The sequence below is a fragment of the Diplotaxodon limnothrissa genome, linkage group LG12 (assembly GCF_057381915.1).
Source record: "Diplotaxodon limnothrissa isolate DT_005_m linkage group LG12, D_limnothrissa_male_GT1.1, whole genome shotgun sequence".
Lineage (NCBI taxonomy): Eukaryota > Metazoa > Chordata > Actinopteri > Cichliformes > Cichlidae > Diplotaxodon > Diplotaxodon limnothrissa.
In genome coordinates, this window is record NC_140607.1 from 33,276,410 (window position 1) to 33,296,653 (window position 20,244).

At 39.0% G+C, this 20,244-nt stretch overlaps 1 protein-coding gene across 1 annotated transcript; it reads right to left on the reverse strand.

The window, feature by feature from the left end:
* Positions 1–18,134: 18,134 nt before the first annotated feature.
* xbp1 (X-box binding protein 1) lies at positions 18,135–19,981 on the reverse strand. The gene is made up of 5 exons (XM_085368721.1): positions 19,613–19,981; positions 19,030–19,126; positions 18,737–18,853; positions 18,469–18,635; positions 18,135–18,373 (listed from the first exon to the last, which is right to left on the reverse strand). Exons 1-5 carry the CDS (start codon positions 19,834–19,836, stop codon positions 18,196–18,198), a joined length of 783 nt encoding a protein of 260 aa, XP_085224847.1. The 5' UTR covers positions 19,837–19,981; the 3' UTR covers positions 18,135–18,195.
* Between the last annotated feature and the right edge of the window lie 263 nt (positions 19,982–20,244).

Here is a 20,244-nt window from a genome sequence, read left to right on the forward strand (position 1 = left end):
CCCGGTTCTGTCAGAGGTTTCTCCCTGTTAAGAGGGAGTTTTTCCTCTCCACTGTCGCCAAGTGCTTGCTCATAGGGGATTTGGGGGCTTTTTTTTAACACCAACCACTGAAAAGTTCACTGACATCAAATTTAAGACTCAGCAAATATGGAAATGGATCATTCGTCATCAAGTGAGGAATCATCCATTTAAAACATGTTTGCTGAGTCATATTTAGTTGTATATAAATATGATTTCTGTCACACTAAGGCCAATCACAGACTAATTTGGACAATTGGTAAAAAATAAATAAATTGAAAAAATTGAAAAAAAGTAGTTGTGTCATTGTTTCGTGTAGATTTCAAATAACATGCCATTTTATGTCAACATATTTCTGTTACATTTGTAGTGCTCGTGGTTTTATATTCTTATGATCCTGTTTGTTTGATGAGTATATCCTTCTGCCTTACTTCACATATTTACTGCTGCTTGGCTAGCTTTAGTCATGCTAGCATCAGCACGGGTAGAAACAGATACACATCAGAGACATCACATGTAGCTTGTGTTTATGTTCAGAGTGACATCTGATTTAAAAGCAGGCAGCAAAGCACTGAGCAGCATATCAGTCAGCACAGAAAACAAATGCCATAAATGTCATCAATTAGGCTGGAATAATTTGTTTCTGGTGGCTTCTATTGTAAGTGCTTTACATTTCAGCATGGCATCCTGTATGTGTCCTACACTGAGGACACTTGAAACTGGTCATTTTCTTAGAATGGAGCTAAAGATAAAAACAAAACAAAACCAAACTTTCATAAGAAATCTTTATTCTGCAGTAAGGGACATTAAAAACCTAATAATGTTATCATTAAAAATATTAAAATGTGAAGTAAGAGCAAAATGTATGTTTGATACATTCAGTCATTTCATTTCAGTAGGTAAATAGTGTAAAACATATTTGCTTATATAGGAAATATCTGTTACACAGAGTGGTGATAGCATGACTCGTTCAAGGTAACAGTGAATGAGCAACAACTGGACTTAAATACATAAATAGCCCTTTTTGAACTAGAAGTCATAGTCATACATTTCATTCACACCCAAATGCATTGGGGACAATCGAAGGTTCAGTATCTTGCCCTTTGACGTGTGGACTGAAGCACTGATTAGTACACATAGCCACAGCTGCCCAACATAAATGATTCCATGTTGGTTAAAGACCAAATCAATCAGCTGCATATACACTGCAAAAACTCAAACTCTTATCAAGTATATTTGTCTTGTTTCTAGTCAAAATTTCTCATCACACTTAAAATACGAGAAATCAGCTACAGAGTAACATTTCAGTGAGATATAGGAACTTGTGAAAAAGTCTTGAAAACATATTGTTTTATTTTATTGTTTTATTTTTTGTACCTTTTAACATTTCACAAAGTAAACTTGTTTTGTATTATGAACACATGTTTTTGTTGGCTGGTTAGAGTTGCATGGATCGCAGATTTATCTGTTTTTTGTGAATATAAGCTGCTGACTGGTGAGCTGAAGTTTCAGCTTGGTACGTTAGTGTTCATCAGTTAATCATAAAACATATTTAGTGCTTATAACAAATATATTATGCTAAATAAAGACAGATTTTTCCACAATGTATATGATAGTAAGAGTTAGTAAACCTCTATTCAAGACTAACAGAACAGACTAACACAAGTGCATTCATCATTTTAACTGGACCAACACTAACAGTGTCCTGAACACGTCTCTGCTAGCTAGGAATGAGGGGCAATACATTCTTCGCTAACTTGTAGTAGTTGATGGTTTAATGACAGGAAGCTACCTGATAAATGACACTCCAGAACAGTTGTGCAGAGATTTAGGGGGTTGGCACTGGCATTTTCACCACAGTCTGTAACATTGTCCACTCCAAAGCTCAGAACTGAATCATTCTGCAATTAAACAGATCATCAAAGTCTGGTTTCAGGTCTCGTTTCTGACTCAGAAGGAGGACAACATGGGGGACTGGGAAATGTAGAACTTCTTCTGTGAATGTGTTTTGGAGAAAGTTTTATTAGTCTGTTTTTGATTCTTACAAAGCCAACATATATACTCACTGGTCACTTTCTTACATATCTGGTTAGACCTCCTTTTGGTTTCGGATCTGCCTTAATTTTTCTTGGCATAGATTTCATGAGGTGCAGGAAACATTCCTCAGAGACTTTGGTCCATATTAACATGATAGCAACACACAGTTGGTGCAGATTTTGTCAGTTGTGCATAGATGATGCAAATCTGCCATTCCACCAAATCCCAAAGGTCCTGTATTGGACTGAGGTCTAGGGACTGTGGACACTACACTAAACTGTTTTTCATGTTCAAGTAACATGGTGTGTTACCCTGCTGAAAGCAGCCATCAGAAGATTGGTGCACTGTGTTAATAAAGAAATAGACACGGTCAGCAACAATCTTTAGACTGGTCTCTTTTCTCTCTTTTTTGGACCTTTCTCTCTAAACAGTGTGTAAAGATGGTGGTGTGGGAAAATCCCAGTAGAAGTAGCAGTTTCTGAAATAAACCAGTTTGTCTGGTATAAATAACCAAGCCACATTCAAAGTCACGTAAATCACCTTTCTTCTCTATTCTGATGCTCGGCTTGAACTTCAGCAGGTCATCTTGACCACGTCTACATACCTGGATGCATTGGGTTACTGCCACATGATTGGCTGATTAGCTATTTGAACTGGTGTACCTAGTAAAGTGCCTGATGAGTGTTTATTTAAGTTTAGACTTTAGTTGTATATTAGTGTTCTAGCTTGCTTTGGAATATAGATGATGGAATTGCTTTATGTATCTATTTCTTTTTGTTGTCTGTTTGATTCCCTTTGATCTATCAAATTAAACTTAAGCGTCAGGTCCAACTGCCCAGGGAAGGGCATCATGCCCGGCTGTGTTTAAGGGTCACTCTGCCCCATTATATTATCATGCTCCCTCAAACATCAGGTGACCCAAACTCAGGCTTGGATACTGTAACTAAGACAAGACCATGCTCATCTTTCTGTACGTCACTGGCAATGCCTCCCAGAATTACACCTTCAAACATTGTAAAAACGTTCAGATCTTTAGTGCTGTGTGCTGAAGTTTTGTGTGGCCCAAACTTCCCAGAACCTTTCTTTCTGTTTTCTTTTTCTCTTTTTTTTGTATTTTGTATTTTGTGGTTAGTTTTGCTATTCTTGCTAACTTACTCCTTCTTCTTTTATTTATTCTAAGGAAACCGCTGTAGCTGTTGCCAAATGTGAAACTCATCGTAGAACCACTTCCTATTTGCAAGAACAACTTGTCCTCTAAAGGCTTACTTGTGCCTGTGCTTTGACTATCAAAACCTGTCAGAACAGGCAAGGATGAATCAATATCACAAAAAGTGCTGTAAAGAGATTCAAAATATATATTTAATAAATGAAAGTGTTACAAGTTATTATTCAAAAGGGCACATTGATGTAAATACAGAGTTAATGGATAACTCACTGAATATACTAAAAGTTACACCACAGAACCCAGTTAAACTCATATTGACCTTTGACCCCCACGCCACCTTTCAGTGTGTTTGTGACTTTCTTTCTGTTAGATAACAATAATAAACTCTGGTCCATCTTTTTATAGTCTCAGGTAGGAGTTTGGAGGAACTGAAAGAGACTCATTTTACCTAGAGATATTTTAGTTATCTTTGACATTCCTTTTTAAGTAAGGAAAATCATGTTTGTCTAATTAATAAAAATTACTGTGTTATCTAAATTCTGTTTTCAATTTTAAAAAAAAACTTCTGGCACCTTCTAATCCTTCTTATCATTTATGATAAGATAGTCTGTGTATGTATGTTGTTAAAAGTTGAGTGGAAGGAGAGGGTGGGACTGGGAATAGAGACAGCAGCAAGCCTGCACACATTTCAAGAATGCTACAGTCCCACAGCCTTCACTGGGCCCTGGAGAGGGGGAAGGTGGTGTGTAGAGTGGCAAACCAAAACATGAGGGAGGAGGGACAAGAATTCTTCCATTTGAAGGTCTCACTTGGCTTTTAGAATTCACGTCTCGGGGCGTTTAGTCTAGACTAAGTGGAGATGAAGGCACAAAATAACTGTGCACATGAATATGAACTGATTTTAATTGATTGCAAATAGATTATTGGTTACAATAATGTCCCCAGTTTAGCTAGCTGAAATGTTTCTACTGCATAGATTTCTACAATTTACATTTCATACATTTCATACTTGTTGTTTGATTGTTTCAAAGATCAATCAGTCATCAGCCTGTCCTCTGTGGCTCCGGAAGAAGCATTCTTGTCTGAGAACCCTGAAGATATTGTAGTGTCTTCAAGGTTTTCTCAGTTTTGACTTGAAATTTCAAAATATAACAAAGTTACCATTGTGCAGTTATAATGCAGGTAGAGTAAAAGATGCCAAAAGATGCCTGGATCTTGCAAATACAAGATCCAGGGTTTTACAACATAACTCACAAAAGGACTAAAGATCAGGATACATGTTTTCTTCATCCTGAGTATATGTAGATTTTGTAATTCAAACTGTTTTAACAGCTGCAACAGCTGCAAGACTGACTTGCTGGTGCCTTAAAGTGTGGACATAAGTGAGAATCCGTGTACACAGTCTGATGTTTGTTTTCTGTGGAGTCAAGCAACTGAAAGTGAAAGTCATGGTCTTGGATTTAGTGTTATAAACATGAACAGTGTTCTTAAAGTAGAGAGCAAAGAACCAAGGACGAAAGCTGTCCTCAATAAAGTTCATCTAATCATAAAATTGCTCAAGTGCAAGCAACAAAAAACATATTTAAAAAAGAGTGAAGTTTAATGTAGTGAGAGAGGAGGAAAACAGGAGAAAACACAACAGAATTAGACATTTACATTTGCATTTTATGAGGATTTTAAGCCTTTTGATGAAAGCATTTCTTAGGAATACAAGTCTAATCATCACTACAAGCGGTCAGAAATGAGAACAGTAACAATAATCATGTCTTTGAAAATGTACCAGAAATTTTGAACTAAATATGATAGAACACGCAGAATGTGAATGATGAAGTCATGTAGGCATCCTGATCTTAAAACCCTGTGTTCTTTCCGCTACAAGATATCAAAGGCAAAGTGACCAAAGCCACCTACAGGAAAATTCAATATTTGCTCTACTCCAGTGACAGGCCCTCCGTGCTCCTGTAGTTGTGAAAGTGAATTTGTCTGCATGCAATGTTTGATTAGTGGTGAAAAACTGTGCAACCTGAAGTTGGGTCTTGAAATAGCTGCTTAAAGACTGAGTCGTAGTGAAATCAACTTTAAATAACGACATTTTGCATTGTGAAATAAAGCAGCTTAAGCTTGTTTTGCAATTTCAGATTCAATCTATTAATTTTTGTATTATATCCTCTTTGTAATTCTTGTTGCTTGAAAACAGAGTAATCTTGTGTTTAAGTTATATTCCGATCATTTATAAAATCTATTAATGGGCACATAACACACTTTCATCATTTCCCCTTTTCTATCTTCCTGCTACTGCATGCATCCTTGGTTAGCACTTTATCATATACTGATAAACTTCCCTGTAGTCAGCTCTTTGCACATGTAGTCACTCTTATCTCAGCTCAGATAGTTAAGGGTAACTGCACAGTTCTCGAAGCCACAAACACACTGGAATTTTCTACTCCATAGTTTTTCCAGAGATCTATCAGGGCAAGAGCTAGTGATTAACTGGACTTCTATGTCATTGTGACAAATGACACTTTTCCCAAGATCAAAGTCATGTCTGGTATAGCTGGTTAAAGGCTGTCTTTACTAAACTAGCTGTGTCACGTTAGACTAAAGTACAGCGGGAAACCACCTGTTGTAGTGGTAAGAATTCAGCCCTGCTGTCATGGCTGATTATTTTAAATATACTGTGCTCTATGTCTAGATTCTGACTTTAATCCTTTATTTGTTCCCAGACAATAAATTTGTTTGGTGACCCTTTATTCTTTTGTGCACTATGATTTGTGGTTAAATATTTGCAGGACCTTACCATTCAATTCACAGTGTGAGGGCCATTGCGTGGGGGCCAACGTGGGGGCCCTTCATGTTTGTCACACGGTGCCAGTGGTGGACCTGCCAATTCTGGTATTCTACACCAAATGCCAATCTACACAATCATTGACCGAAGTGCTCACTACAGGATGTCGGGCCACCCTCACGAAGTCTGTTTCTAATTGTTTGGTCGTAGAAACAGACTGAGAGGAGCAGATACCAGTCCTGCTGATGGGTTAAGGACCTTCTGTGGCCCTGTCCAGCTATCATAGACTAGCTGCTTATCTCCTGGAATTTTCTCCACGCTCTTGAGACTGTGCTGGGAGACACAGCAAACCTTATAGCAAAGGCACATATTGAAGTGCCATCGTCATGCTACTGATTGTGGCACTTGCCTTGGCCAAATGCAAAAAGAGTGAAAACATGAAAAGATAAAGACGGAAAAATGTCCGAGGCCTCCACGTGTAAAATCATTCCTGTTTTGGGGCTTATCTCATTCTTTCTCCTCTAGGACACCTGTTGGTAATTTCGTTAACACCAAAGCAGCTGAAACTGATTAACAACCCCATCTGCTACTTAAGTGGATCAATATCCCGGAAGGTTAACCGACTTGATGCTATACTCTGATTAAAAATGGTAAATGGTAAATGGCCTGCATTTGTATAGCGCTTTACTTAGTCCCTAAGGACCCCAACGTGCTTTACACAACATTCAGTCATCCACCCATTCACACACATATTCACACACAGGTGATGGCAAGCTACATTGTAGCCACAGCTGCCCTTGGGTGCACTGACAGAGAAAGAATTCCTTCAATTTTGGGGGGAAGTTTATTAAGGATTGCTTTTAATTCAATTCACTGTCCACAAAGCTGTCTGTGCTCTAGATAGCATACTAGTATTGAAGGAAATCTCTGTCCGTAGATAGAGCTTTTCCTCCTAAGGCATGGGCACCAATAAGCAGAGTTCATCCTTTAACATATAACAAAATTAAAATATTCTCATGCATGATCAACGGGCAATCACGGTACCGGCCGGAGTACCGGGAGCAGTTCAGAAGAACAAGAAGACACGGAGACCGTTCTAGGTGTCATTCCAAACTGACTCAGAGGTTTATTTATCATACAACAGCTTATATAGAGGAAAAAGGTTCGTGTGTCAGCAGATTCTCAGTTCAAACCGGTACAGACCAAATAAGGAAACGTCTTCCTGCCTTGTGAGCAGAGAAGTATCCTTTGTGTAGTTTATCAGTTCAGCTACAATTTATGATCATTCCAGCAAAATACACTCCTAGACATAGAATACAGAGTTCTTTCATTAGTGAATTCTGAAACAAACCACCTGGCCTTTAACGAGCCTTTTTCTAAGAGATAAAGAAGGGAGGATGGGAGTAAGGAAGTGGTCTCGTCTCTGTGGTGTTTTCGACCTTGGGGTACCAGCCTGTGAGTCTTACACATCAATTCTTGGGTCAGAGAGAAAGAGAAAAACAACTAGTAAATGGGCCTTATTGAGTAACAGTTTTCACTACAAAGCAATATCCTGTAAATGCTACCGTGGTATCAAAATATCACAACAAGTATACTAAGGTTAATATGGAGCAGTACGATGGTGCAGTGGCTGCTGCCTCACAGCAACAAGGTCCTGAGTCAGAATCCATCCACCAGCTGGGGCCTTTGTATGTGGGGTTTGCATGTTACATGGCTTCTTCCCACAGTCCAAAGACATGCGTGGGGTTAGGTTAACTGGTGACTCTATATTAACCACGAATGTGAATGGTTATCTATAACTCTTTGTTAGGCCAGGGAAAGACTTATTAACTGTACCCTGTCTTTCGTCCTGTGGCAGGTGGGATAGGCTCCAGCCTTAGAGTAAGGTTTTTAGTCTAGTGCTAGCCTTAATCCATGTCTGGGTCCATAGTCTTGTATAATAAGATGAGTCATTAAATAAAGCTTAAGTTGTTTCCTTGTTAAGCTGACATACAGTACAAAGTTTACACCTGACATCAATTCTATTGATCTCTTAGACCTCATCTCTGTGGGAGTATTTAATATTACAACAGACACAGTACAGCCTGTGACAGCTGAACTCTGTTTATTGTCTCAGTTGGTCCTGGTGAAAACACATGAAAGCTGAAATTCCAAACAGGAATTACCATACTTAGCTTGCATACGAGTATGCATGCCAGTCTGTCTGAGCTCTGTGATCATGTTTAAGTAGACTGTTATTGCCAAATATGAGCTGACAGATGAGCCTTTAGGCCCAGAGCCCTGGTTTGAAAAGACTGTGAAAGGCCATCTAAAAGATCTGGTTAACTTAAAGTTGTAAACAGTCTCAGACAGTTCAGGGTGCAGAATTCAAATTACATTTGAAGATCAAATAAAAGGCAAAACTGTGTCAAGGTAATGAGAGCTGGAGTCATTTAGATGAATTCGTGATTTGCAGTTTAAATTCCCTTGATCTGCTCTGAATCTCCATTACGTGGGTTTGCTGCCTCTGAGAGCTTCAAAGGGAGAACCTGACACGCAGTGTAGGAGGAATCCAGCAGATTGATGTTGTCTTTTTGTTAACAGGCTGCCTCTTGCACACTTGCCACATGTACAGGAAATGAAACCATGGCAATGACAGCTTGTGTAATGTGTGACGCCAGTTCTCCCATAGCATGTATTAGCTTGTGCCTATTAAGTATCACTCCAGGAAGCTTTCTGCTTACGTGATGTCATTTATGGCACAGATTGACTCATCATCTTTTTTTTCATTACATTTTGTTCCAAACAGCATGTTTTTCTCTGAGTAAATGTTTATGTGATGTTTTTGTTACTATTGTTATATATTTTATTAATGTTTATTTGATCGTGAGTGTGCAGAATGATGTACAAATTTGGATTTGATGGGTACATACGGTTAGGTATGGAAATTGTGAAGAGTGATGTAATCTCACTTATTATTAGAGAAATCCCTGCCTGTCCATCTGTTGTTTGCCTGTCTATACAGTTAAACATCTGATTATCTTCAGTCTGGCTGGATATTTTTCACCAGAATAAGTGCAGTCCTGGAGTTTTTTTGATTTAGCAGTTTTCATTTTTTGGATAGAACTCATTCTCTTTGTAGTCACTCTTATCTCAGTGTTTCCACTCGAGTGACTGCTGCCTCGCTGTGAGGGAAGGGCTATAAACACAGGCACGCTCGTTTGGCTATATTTGTAAGGACATTCATTAACATGAATACATTCCCATTTGTGATGCTTTGCCAGTCTTTTGCTGTAATTGTGTCTATTGTTGGTGGGTTTTCTGCCATTAATTTTGTCTTCAGCAGTTGAGATGGAAGCTCATTCAGGTAAAAATTAGATGTCTGACTTGGTCATTGCATAATATTCAGCATTTAAAAACACTTTAAACCTTTTTACCTGCTTAATAAATGAAGAAATAACAGCTAACAGCTGTCTATTGAAACTTTTTGATTGATGTTCAACTACATTTTGGTCCATAAAAATAAATAGCTGTGTATTAAAAATGGTCCAATATTTCTGGATTTGACTGAACAAGCAGGATTTTGTTCCACACAACAAGTCTGGAGTTCTTGGTCTCAAAATGAGAAGAAAATATACGACTGTTTAAGGTGTTTTTCAGTGAGAAAGATGAAGCAGATATTAACTAAATTGCTGTAAAACTCTACTGTATAACATTAACTGTAGAACTGCATATTCTTGACTTTCTGGAGCACGGCCATAAGTAGCGTTACTGCTCCCTCAGTGGGTTCTGGCTCAGTGCTGTGGATCAGACGTTCATTAACACACTTGACTGACCATCTTTTGTTGCCAGTGGTAACTGAGGATAAAGATCTCTGCCACAGCTTGAGAGTCAACTGAGCACAAGGTTTGAGTGTGTCTGTGTGTGTGAGCTTATGATGGTATGTGTACGTCATTGTCTCTTGTTTGCAGATACCTTGAAGCTGTGAAGCAACTAAAAACGGCTGACATGAGGTTTGGGATAGTCGTGTTATCATTTCCTTTGGTGTTTTTTTTCTTCCAAGCAAAAAGAGCAGCTCGAGCGGTGTAATTAAGAAGAAAAGATTGATTGATGGCTTTTAAACTGTGTAATCATTTACTGAATGCTTAATAATCGTATGGTATGTTCAACCTCACTAAGATCCAGTAAAACAAGCCAGGCTTAAATACCGTGGTTGGTTTCTATTATGGGAATAGAACCACACCTTTAGAAACTGGAAGACTGTTACCGTACTGTGACAGCACTGTCATTTTTAAACATGGGGGTACATTGTGTTTCTCCCTGTTCACAAACAGAGATGGACACATGACGTTTGTTGGCAGTTACCTACACAATGACTCACTTATCTCCAGCTCATTCATAAAGTCATTCGTAAAATTCTCTCAGTACCAATCCTGTATCCCATTCACCACTTCAGGTTGTAATCCGTTTATTAGTCTTTTAACATTGAGACCAGAGTGAGTGTTTGAGCCATTTTTATTCTTCATTTGGGTCTGGTGGACCTTTCACCCCCAGCCAGCAACTCTACTTATCCTCACATGAGAAAACTGTCACATGAGGCATGTTATGGCCTTCTAGCTGCCTTGACTTCTTGTTTGCTTTGCACACGATTCACTTTGTGTCTAAATTCTGTTTGATCAGCTGGTAGATTTTCTTAAAGATAACAATGAAAAAAAAGAGAAAAGTACTGGAACAAGTTTCTGTCCTTGTGTCAAATTGCAGGCTATAAAGATATAATCTAAAAGAGATATTTTTAATGTTCATTATAAAGACCTTTAAAGTTCTATCTGTGGATCCGCACTGACATTGAAGAGGGCAGCTGGCAGTGTAGGTTTAGCAATCCTCTTTATAATCCTGCTGAGTGAAGTAACTCGAGACATGCTCTAAGGTTTAGCCAAATCCATGCACAGGTGACAACAGTGTCATATTAGCATGACAAATAGTTTCAACCTATTAACAGCAAAGACCTGGAGGACATCTTAGGTAAACTGAACTCCTCCTCCTGCTGTTTAGATGTCCTGCCAACAAGTTTTTTCAAAAAGGTCTCAAAGACTTTAGAGTCAGACCTGTTGCAGATCGTCAACTTTTCTTTATTATCAGGTGTGTTTCCAGAATCACTAAAAACTGCTGTAATCAAACCTATACTGAAAAAGGACAATCTTGACAAGACACAAATGAACAACTACAGGCCGATCTCAAATCTCCCGTTTTTAAGTAAGATCATTGAAAAAGCAGTTTCTCAACAGCTCAGTTACTTCTTAAAACAGAATAATTGCTACGATGCCTTCCAGTCAGGTTTTAGACAGAACCACAGCACTGAAACCGCTCTGACCAAAGTGTTTAATGACATATGTCTGAATACAGACAGTGGAAAAATGTCAGTCCTAGTTTTACTGGATCTCAGTGCAGCATTTGATACAGTTGACCACAACATATTACTCAAACGACTGGAGAACTGGACAGGTCTTTCAGGAACTGTACTAAACTGGTTCAAAACATACGTAGAAAACAGGAAATACTTTGTATCAATAGGTAACTTCACATCTGAGCAGACAAGTATCACATGTGGAGTTCCCCAAGGTTCCATCTTGGGACCCCTTCTGTTTAACATCTACATGCTCCCACTGGCACAGATTATAAACAACAACAAAATAAACTATCACAGCTATGCAGATGACACACAAATATATATCACAATGTCACCAGGAGACCGAGGCCCTGTACAGGCTCTTGGTAAATGCATTGAGGAAATCAATGACTGGTTGTGCCACAATTTTCTCCAGCTAAACAAAAACAAAACTGAGGTAATAGTCTTTGGCGCCAAAGAAAAACGATTACAGGTCACCAGAGAACTTCAATCTATACATCTAAAAACCACAAACCAGGCGAGAAATTTGGGTGTAGTGATGGATGCAGACCTAAACTTAGAAAAACACATTAAGACAATAACAAAGTCAGCTTACTATCACCTCAAGAATATATCAAGGATAAAAGATCTGATGTCTCAACAGGACCTGGAAAAACTAGTCCATGCATTCATCTTTAGTAGGCTTGATTACTGTAACAGCATCTTTACAGGTCTACCTAAAAAATCAGTCAGACAACTACAGCTCATTCAGAACTCTGCTGCTCGAGTCCTCACTAAGACCAAAAAAGTGGACCACATCAGTCCAGCTCTGAGGTCTTTACACTGGCTGCCTGTCCGTCAGAGGATAGACTTTAAAGTTCTGATGCTGGCCTATAAAGCTCTGAATGGTTTAGGACCAAAATACATCAATGACCTCCTGACCCAGTATGAACCATCCAGATCCCTCAGGTCATCTGGATCCGGTCTTTTATCAGTTCCCAGAGTCAGAACCAGACACGGAGAAGCTGCATTCAGCTTTTATGCTCCTTATATCTGGAACAAACTCCCAGAAAGCCTCAGATCAGCTGAAACACTCAGTTTATTTAAATCCAGGTTGAAGACTCACCTGTTCTCAGCTGCATTTGAATAAAGCACCAAATCCACACTTTAAGCTTAAATTTCAAAACTTACATTTAACTACTGATTTTATCTACTGTTCTGATTTTATCTGTTTTGATTTTATATACTGTTTTGTTTGTTTGTTTGTTTGTTAATTAGTTAGTTAGTTTATTTGCTTGTTTTAATCAATTTTAAATCATGCTTTTTATTTGTTCTTGTTTCTAATGTCTCTGTAAAGCACTTTGAATCACCTTGTTGTTGAATTGTGCTATACAAATAAACTTGCCTTGCCTTGCCTTGCCTTTAATTTAAGTATGAACTTTGACACTATGAAGCAAGTTGGGTTCCTGATGGTGTAGAAGTGCACATTTAGGACCCTTTCGGAAAATGAAAACAAGCCTAAATGAAGAAAGTAATCAGAATTTGCAGTCACCAAAGTATTGTATTTTAAGGGAAAACATTATGCATATATGTTCAGTATCAACATTAACATAATATACCTGCTGATACAGCAAGGTGACTGCAGTGGATTTTTCTAACAGGGCATGCAGGCTTCATAAAAGCATGTAAACAAACAGATTAGACTTACTTTTTCTGTAGAATACCATAGAAAAATATTTTAAAAGGGTTTAAAAGTAAAGGCAGATCGAGAATCCAACCTATGTAATAATTTAATGCCATGTAATGAACATCAAGTGGCTTACAAAGATAACCTCCCAGTCATAAATATGCCGCCTTTTAAATTGCTGACTGACTCATGTTCTTCTAAAGCAAATGTTTATATTTACAAACAGTAATCTGCTGATTAAGCGTAATTTGACTTATATTATTCACACAAGAAAACGTGATTCTGTTAACCTGTGTAGAGAAAGACTTCTGTAACTACCAGGATTGACGTGACAAAAAAGGGAAGGGTGTACAGCTATTTGATCATATTTCAGGAAGGAATTGTTCCCGTATCTTCATATTGCTCTCCGAGTTGTGGTGCCTTTTTTTTTCACCTTACATGATTTTTACAGAAAGATGTTATTAATATTGTAAAAAGACATAGATTTCATTGTACACCTGAAAAATCTACATCACTGTATATTGTTATTATATTATTTATATTGTTATTTATATGAATTTGTAAGATAGACAAATCTAAATAAGTAGTCTGGAGTTTATTGACCTTCTTTTATAATCCTTTATGCACTGTTGCTGTTTGTTAAATGGATTTCACTGCCTAAATATGTATTTCTCCTAAATATGCACCAGTATATCTGCCCAACATCACTATTGACCAGCATCAGCCCTGTATGTGTATTAAAAATATAACAGACTTTATTTTTACAGTGCTCTGTGAGGTTTTTACATGTTTTTTAATTGTTTATTTGAACATCATTTTTTAAGTGTTACTTTTGAAGCAAATTTTGTACTTTGAGGTGAGTTGTTGATGCCAGAGGTTAAAGGAGAAGCTCAAGATAACCTGCCAAAGTTTACAATGAGTATCAGAATAGAAAGAAAAGATGATTTGAGTGGTTTTAAATATGGCATGGTTGTTGGTACTAGACAGAGTGGTCTGAGTATTTCAGAAACTTGTGTTTTACTGTAATTTCCTGCACAAAATCTTTGGTTTACAGGGAATGAGCTGATCTGGAGCTATTTGTTCTCCAAAAAAGAGAAAATATTCAGTGACCACCTTTTTTTCTGTGTTATAATTTCCTTGTTGACAACACTGCAGCAAATCTCTGAGGAATGTGTCCAGCTCTTTGTTGAATCTATTGGCGTATTGGCTTCCCTTCATTGGCTTCCTGTTAAATCCAGAATTGAATTCAAAATCCTGCTCCTCACATACAAGGTCTTAAATAATCAGGCCCCATCATATCTTAATGACCTTGTAGTACCATATCACCCTATTAAAGCACTTCGCTCTCGTACTGCAGGCCTACTTGTTGTTCCTAGAGTATTTAAAAGTAGAATGGGAGGCAGAGCCTTCGGTTTTCAGGCCCCTCTTCTGTGGAACCAGCTTCCAGTTTGGATTCAGGAGACAGACACTAGCTCTGCTTTTAAGATTAGGCTTCAAACTTTCCTTTTTGCTAAAGCATATAGTTAGGGCTGGACCAGGTGACCCTGAATCCTCCCTTAGTTATGCTGCAATAGACGTAGGCTGCTGGGGGATTCCCATGATGCATTGAGTTTTTCCTTTCCAGTCACCTTTCTCACTCACTATGTGTTAATAGACGTCTGTTATTAATCTCTGTCTCTCTTCCACAGCATGTCTTATCCTGTCTTCCTTCTCTCACCCCAACTTGTCGCAGCAGATGGCCCCGCCCCTCCCTGAGCCTGGTTCTGTCGGAGGTTTCTTCCTGTTAAAAGGAAGTTTTTCCTTCCCACTGTCACCAAAGTGCTTTTTCATAAGGGGTCATTTGATTGTTGGGGTTTTCTCTGTATGTATTATGGTACATGGCCTGTATTTGTATAGCGCTTTACTAGTCCCTAAGGACCCCAAAGCACTTTACACATCCAGTCATCCACCTATTCACACACACATTCACACACTGGTGATGGCAAGCTACATTATTGTAGGGTCTACCTTACAATACAAAGCGCCTTGAGGCGACTGTTGTTGTGATTTGGCGCTGTATAAATGAAATTGAATTTAATTTAATCTATGCTACAAAGGTATCAAGTACCAGATTTTTTTCTAAACATGAAGTATATTTTCAAAAAAGAATCAGGAGAATCAAGATTTTTTAAAGTGTTGTTTCCCACATGTTAAACGTCAGTAGAGTGCTCACTTTAACATTTTCTCATAATGGAAAGTCTTTAGTTTGGTTTACATGAGGATGCCTGTGTAGAATAAACAGGAGTCAGGAAGCATGATGGACACTGACTCATTGTTAATTATTGCACAATTGCCTACTCTGTTTTTACAAGGGTGCAAATGGACATCATACTGATTTTGCAATGAGGATCTGGCAGGGTAAAGACTCCACACACGGATACACACCATGTCGAAACAGAAATTAGCCTGTTTTCTCTAAATAAATCAGAATCTACAACCTGAAATCGAAAGACCTGCTGGAGCAGCAGATAGGTTTTAGTTTCAGCTCAACAGCTGTAAGGCTGATTTAGTGTGAACGTAGCTTTCAAAACAGGAAATTCAGTTTTTCACCTCACTATTTCAAAGTAGCTGACACATAGCTACGTCAAAGGATGTTGTGGTTTTTTTAATCCTGCCGCAAGAACATAAAAAGTCAGTAGAGATCAATGAAATAGCTGAATTTATGATTTTATTGTTTGTCTTTGCTATTGCTGACACCTACTCCATACAGCACAGATGCTATAAAACAAAGAAGGACATGCAAATACTTTCACAGCGCTTTGTAATCATATAAAGGAGCTAAAGCTGATGGAGATGGGCAGTTTGATCCTGTAGTTTTAAGATCAGTTCTGCATCTAAAAACCTGATATAATCAGCTCACAAGGACAGACTCTTAAGGTTGTTACTTAATGGGTGGGTCATACCAATCATACCTTCAGGGACCAAAAAAGAGGGAAACTGTCTCCTCTAGCATACAAGGAGGCCTCATTGTGATTTAAATAAATGACTGAGGGCCATGGTGTTTTCCCCCTCTTCTGCTTATCCTCTTCACACTAAGCCAAAACACCAATTACACCTGCTGACCTCTTTTTCATGGAAAGGTTTGACAAAAATTCTCTCAGGTTAGAGGCCCAGGAAACTCCCAGTAACATTAGAAGTGTTATGTAATGCAGCCCTTCCTCCTGGATCAGCAACGTTGTGCTGCACAGGAGAAAGAGGGCCTATAAACACTGTGTTTGCACATGTAAGGGTATTTAACAAACAAGGACAGGAAAGTTGACCAGATATCTTTAAAAAGTACCCTAACCTTTGCTCATACATACTACACCAAGATAACCGTAACTGAATAAACCATGATTCGACTAAAGAAAAACTAGAAGAGAAAAACAGGCTGATGAGTTGAAGTAAGATGATAAAGTGATTCAAAAGATGATACGTCTTCTAAAAATGATCTGTCTTAGTAATCGTCTATAGAATTCTGAACTTTGTGTGTCTATAACAGTTATTTTCAGTGCTGATTACAGGTCTTATAATCTGATTCATCTCAGCTTTTCTTTTTCATCTTCAGGTAGAGTAACATCAACAACCAAATTATACTATGAGAAAGTAATTTCCAAAGCGAGAAAATACACCGGTCACAAAAACTACACTGTGAAAGGTAAACATTTTTCATTGATTTTGTTCAGATTTATAGTCAGAGTTTAAGTTTTAAGCAATCCAAGGTTTTACAGACATGATATAAAGCCAAGAAGTTGCCATAAATTGCCTCAACTGTTTGTTAAATTTCAGCAGGCGACCATATGCCGCATGGCTGAGAGCAGCTGGCCCGGGTTCGAGTCAGACCTGCGGGCCTCTGCTGCCTGTCTTCCCCTCTCTTTCCTGTATCCATCTAAAAGAGCTGAAAAAAGGCCAAAAAAATTTTTATTTTTTTTTAAAAAGCACAAGTTTATGCTTCTTCAATCTTACATCTTGCCTTCTTTTCTTCTTGATTATGTGTAAACCTAATGGAGGAAAACCTGTGTAAAGTTTCATGTAGAAATCATAAAAGCTAGGTATGGATGAGTTAGATTTCTCATGTTGACTCCCATCAGCTCTTCAAATGTGACTCATGCCTCATCTGCAAAAAGTCTATTAAACTAGTATATAGATAACGTGATTAAAGACTGAAAGTTTAATTTGGTCCCCAGCACAGCGGGTGGAGAATAAGACAAAATGTGAGTATTAGAATCCTGCAAAAAATAGAAATTTCATAAAATGGCACAATACAGAGACAAGATGCGATGCAAAAAGTTTTTTAATGCGGCAATTACACTACAAGGAGAGCAGTCAAAAATAAGAAGACGTTTTTTTTTTAAACAAGCATACATACGACTCCAAAGCAGAACAGATAAATAATTTATATTTAAATGATCGGTTCCATTTCCCCCTTAAAATTTTACTTTTTTTACAGAAATAATGGATTCACCTACCAGTGAACTATTAAATCATATGCAAAATTAGGTCATGCTAATATAAACTATTTAGAACTCCATCTATCACAGATGGATACAGACCGGCTGTAATAAAAGGAGACTGAATATTATCCTGTTCAGATGTTCTGTTAATGAGAAATAGGGTGCTTCTGTAATTTATTAGGCTACACATTAACTCTTACATGTGTATATACATTATGGAAATACATCTGTATTATTGGGTAGAGGGATTGATTCAGACACTGATAAGCTGGGGGAATAGTTCATTAGCAAACATGTCATTAGCAAACATGTCATCCCAGGCACTCTCTGCACACAGGGGGGACGACATGTCGCTGAAAGGGGAAGGGGAACCTTCATATCCGGAGTCGCTGTAGGTGTCCGCCAGGCAGGCTTCTTTCTCCAGACTGTTGAGGGCAGGAGAGGAGGGTCCAGAGAAAAGCTCAACTGCCTGACTCTGACTATTACATGCAGGGATGACCACTTCCTGTGGTTCATCTTTGACGCAGATGGTCTCCTCCTCCTCCATGACCTCAGTAACGGGGAAGGCTACCTCGTCATTCTTCTCATTTGTGCCGCTCTCCAAGTCGGTGTGCTGCCCACTACTCACTTCCTCCACGGGCTTTGTATAGATGTGGTCAAAGTGAATCAGTTCATTAAGGGTCTCCAGCTTAACTGATGTGGGCCCCACAGTTGGAGATGGGGTGGTAGGTACTGGCTCACCCCCTCCGAGCAACAGGACCTGCGGCTCCTGGCAGTCTGGTTCACAAGACTTGAGAAATAACTCTGGGTCAAGGATGTCCAGAATGCCCAGCAGCAAATCAGACTAGGGAGAGAAAGAAAGGGGGTATAAGTATTCGTTCTGAATTGTTGTGGAGCTTTGGTGGAAATCTTAAGACCCACACTTTAGCAGGGACTCACCTCATTGTCTGAAGAGTCAGGACTATCTGTATCCATTGGGAAGTCTTCAGATTTAGGGACTGCTGGGCCTGCACCTGCTGCGGAGGCACACATAGCCTGAGTGCTGCGGACTCAGAAGACCCGATCCCCAAATCTGCATCGTTCCCGGTGGACAACATAACCTGAACCTTTGAGGGAAAAAAAGATTTAAAAAGAATTAATACAATTTTCCAATCCCTGCAATCCAGCCCACACCACTTCCCCTCTCAGCTCTCCATTCTTTTTTTACCTTCTCTTTCGAGTCAAGAGTGTCCAATCCAAGTCTTTGTCTCAGTTCCTCATTTTCTGTGAGCAGGCCATTTGTTTTTTCCCGGAGTAGCCTGTTTTCAATGTGAAGTTTCTGATTCTGCAGGAGGAAACAGATGTCTGTGAATGAAACCTGCAACAGTTTCAGGAACTAAAGTGTGAAGTATCACATGAAATGGCACAAACGGTTAAAAAAAAAAATTGCTTTGCATTTCTTCATACTAAGACATGCAATTACAAATTAATGCTATGGCTATAATGTGTAACAGTGTATACCTCCAGCTCCAACTCTAGGACTTGTTGCTCCAGCTCCCCCATTTTTGCCTTTTTTCTGTCTCTGGCTGTCTGAGCTGCCACTCTGTTCTTGAGTTTCCTGGAAAAAAAAGCAAGGAGTGGGGGGAAAATTAGTTTCCACGATGCTGACTAAGCCCTCTGACATGACTTTGAGTTCACAGTACTGCGCAATCACCGGCCATGTTCCTGCCACGCAGGCAAAGCATGATATCAATGTCCTGCTCTGTAACAGCAGAGCCGGGCGGGTCCACCAACATTTAAATCCCTCACAAGTGCAGCGCAGATACGATAACGTTTATGATATTTAACAGCTTCACATGACAGTTGTTATAGTGCGGAGATAACCTATTTACACCGCTATAGTCACACAGCATTTGAGCTTGCATTTATATTTTCTTGGCATTTGAACTAAACCGTAAACATAGCACCTATTGTCTTGCTAGGGGATCGATATCTTTGGGTGTGTCTCTGTATTAATTTCTTGAACAATGGCCCCATTTACGCTTTAGAAATAAGTAATTACACACAGATATAATTATAGATAAGGGTTTATTTTTGAACAAACCTGCGAAGCGCTTTCTCTTCAGGACTCAAATGTGTGAGTCTCTGTCTTTTTCGCACCGGCGGCCCTGCAGAAGTGTTGGAGTCTGAATCCGACGACACTTGGCTGGCCGTTGACGGTAAAACGACAGAGATGGGCCGGCTGAGGGCCGTCTGTGAGCCGGATTGCTTCCCTGATATGAGAAGGACTTTGTGGGCTCCTCCAGCCCCAGCTGCTACAACCACCATGTTGATGTATCCTGTTGTGTTGCTGTCTGAACTCAGAAATTACCGGGTGTCCGTATTAAAGTCAGTAGAAACCTTTAGGTTTCCCTGTTGACCCGAGCCCCGACAATTCTCAAATGCCTAAAGAAAATGGGCTGTGTCTGCGATCTTTTCTACCATCGTGGTGAAACCCGATAGGCTTTCAGCTGCTCTGACGCAATCAGCTTGAAGCTTGTGATTGGTCGCAATGCTGATGTAAGTTTGCACATAAAGTGTTTCACTCTGTTTGCAAAGTAAAATCGAGTTCCCTGTAATTTCCAGTCAAGCCTTATTGTCACATAAAGTCTAAATTTTTCAGTCCGTTATTTTTGCCTGCTTGCATGGGACTTTTTATCAAGTCCACATTAATATATTTATTAACTAGCCTCACTC

What these genes read in the sequence shown, in the direction of transcription:
- xbp1 (XM_085368721.1), bottom strand. Translation starts at nt 19,836, where the DNA reads ATGGTGGTTGTAGCAGCTGGGGCTGGAGGAGCCCACAAAGTCCTTCTC. An exon ending in TCCTAGAGTTGGAGCTGGAG is followed by an intron (nt 18,854 to 19,029) that starts GTATACACTGTT and finishes TTCCTCCTGCAG; the next exon opens with AATCAGAAACTTCACATTGA. An exon ending in CTGACTCTTCAGACAATGAG is followed by an intron (nt 18,374 to 18,468) that starts GTGAGTCCCTGC and finishes TTCTCTCCCTAG; the next exon opens with TCTGATTTGCTGCTGGGCAT.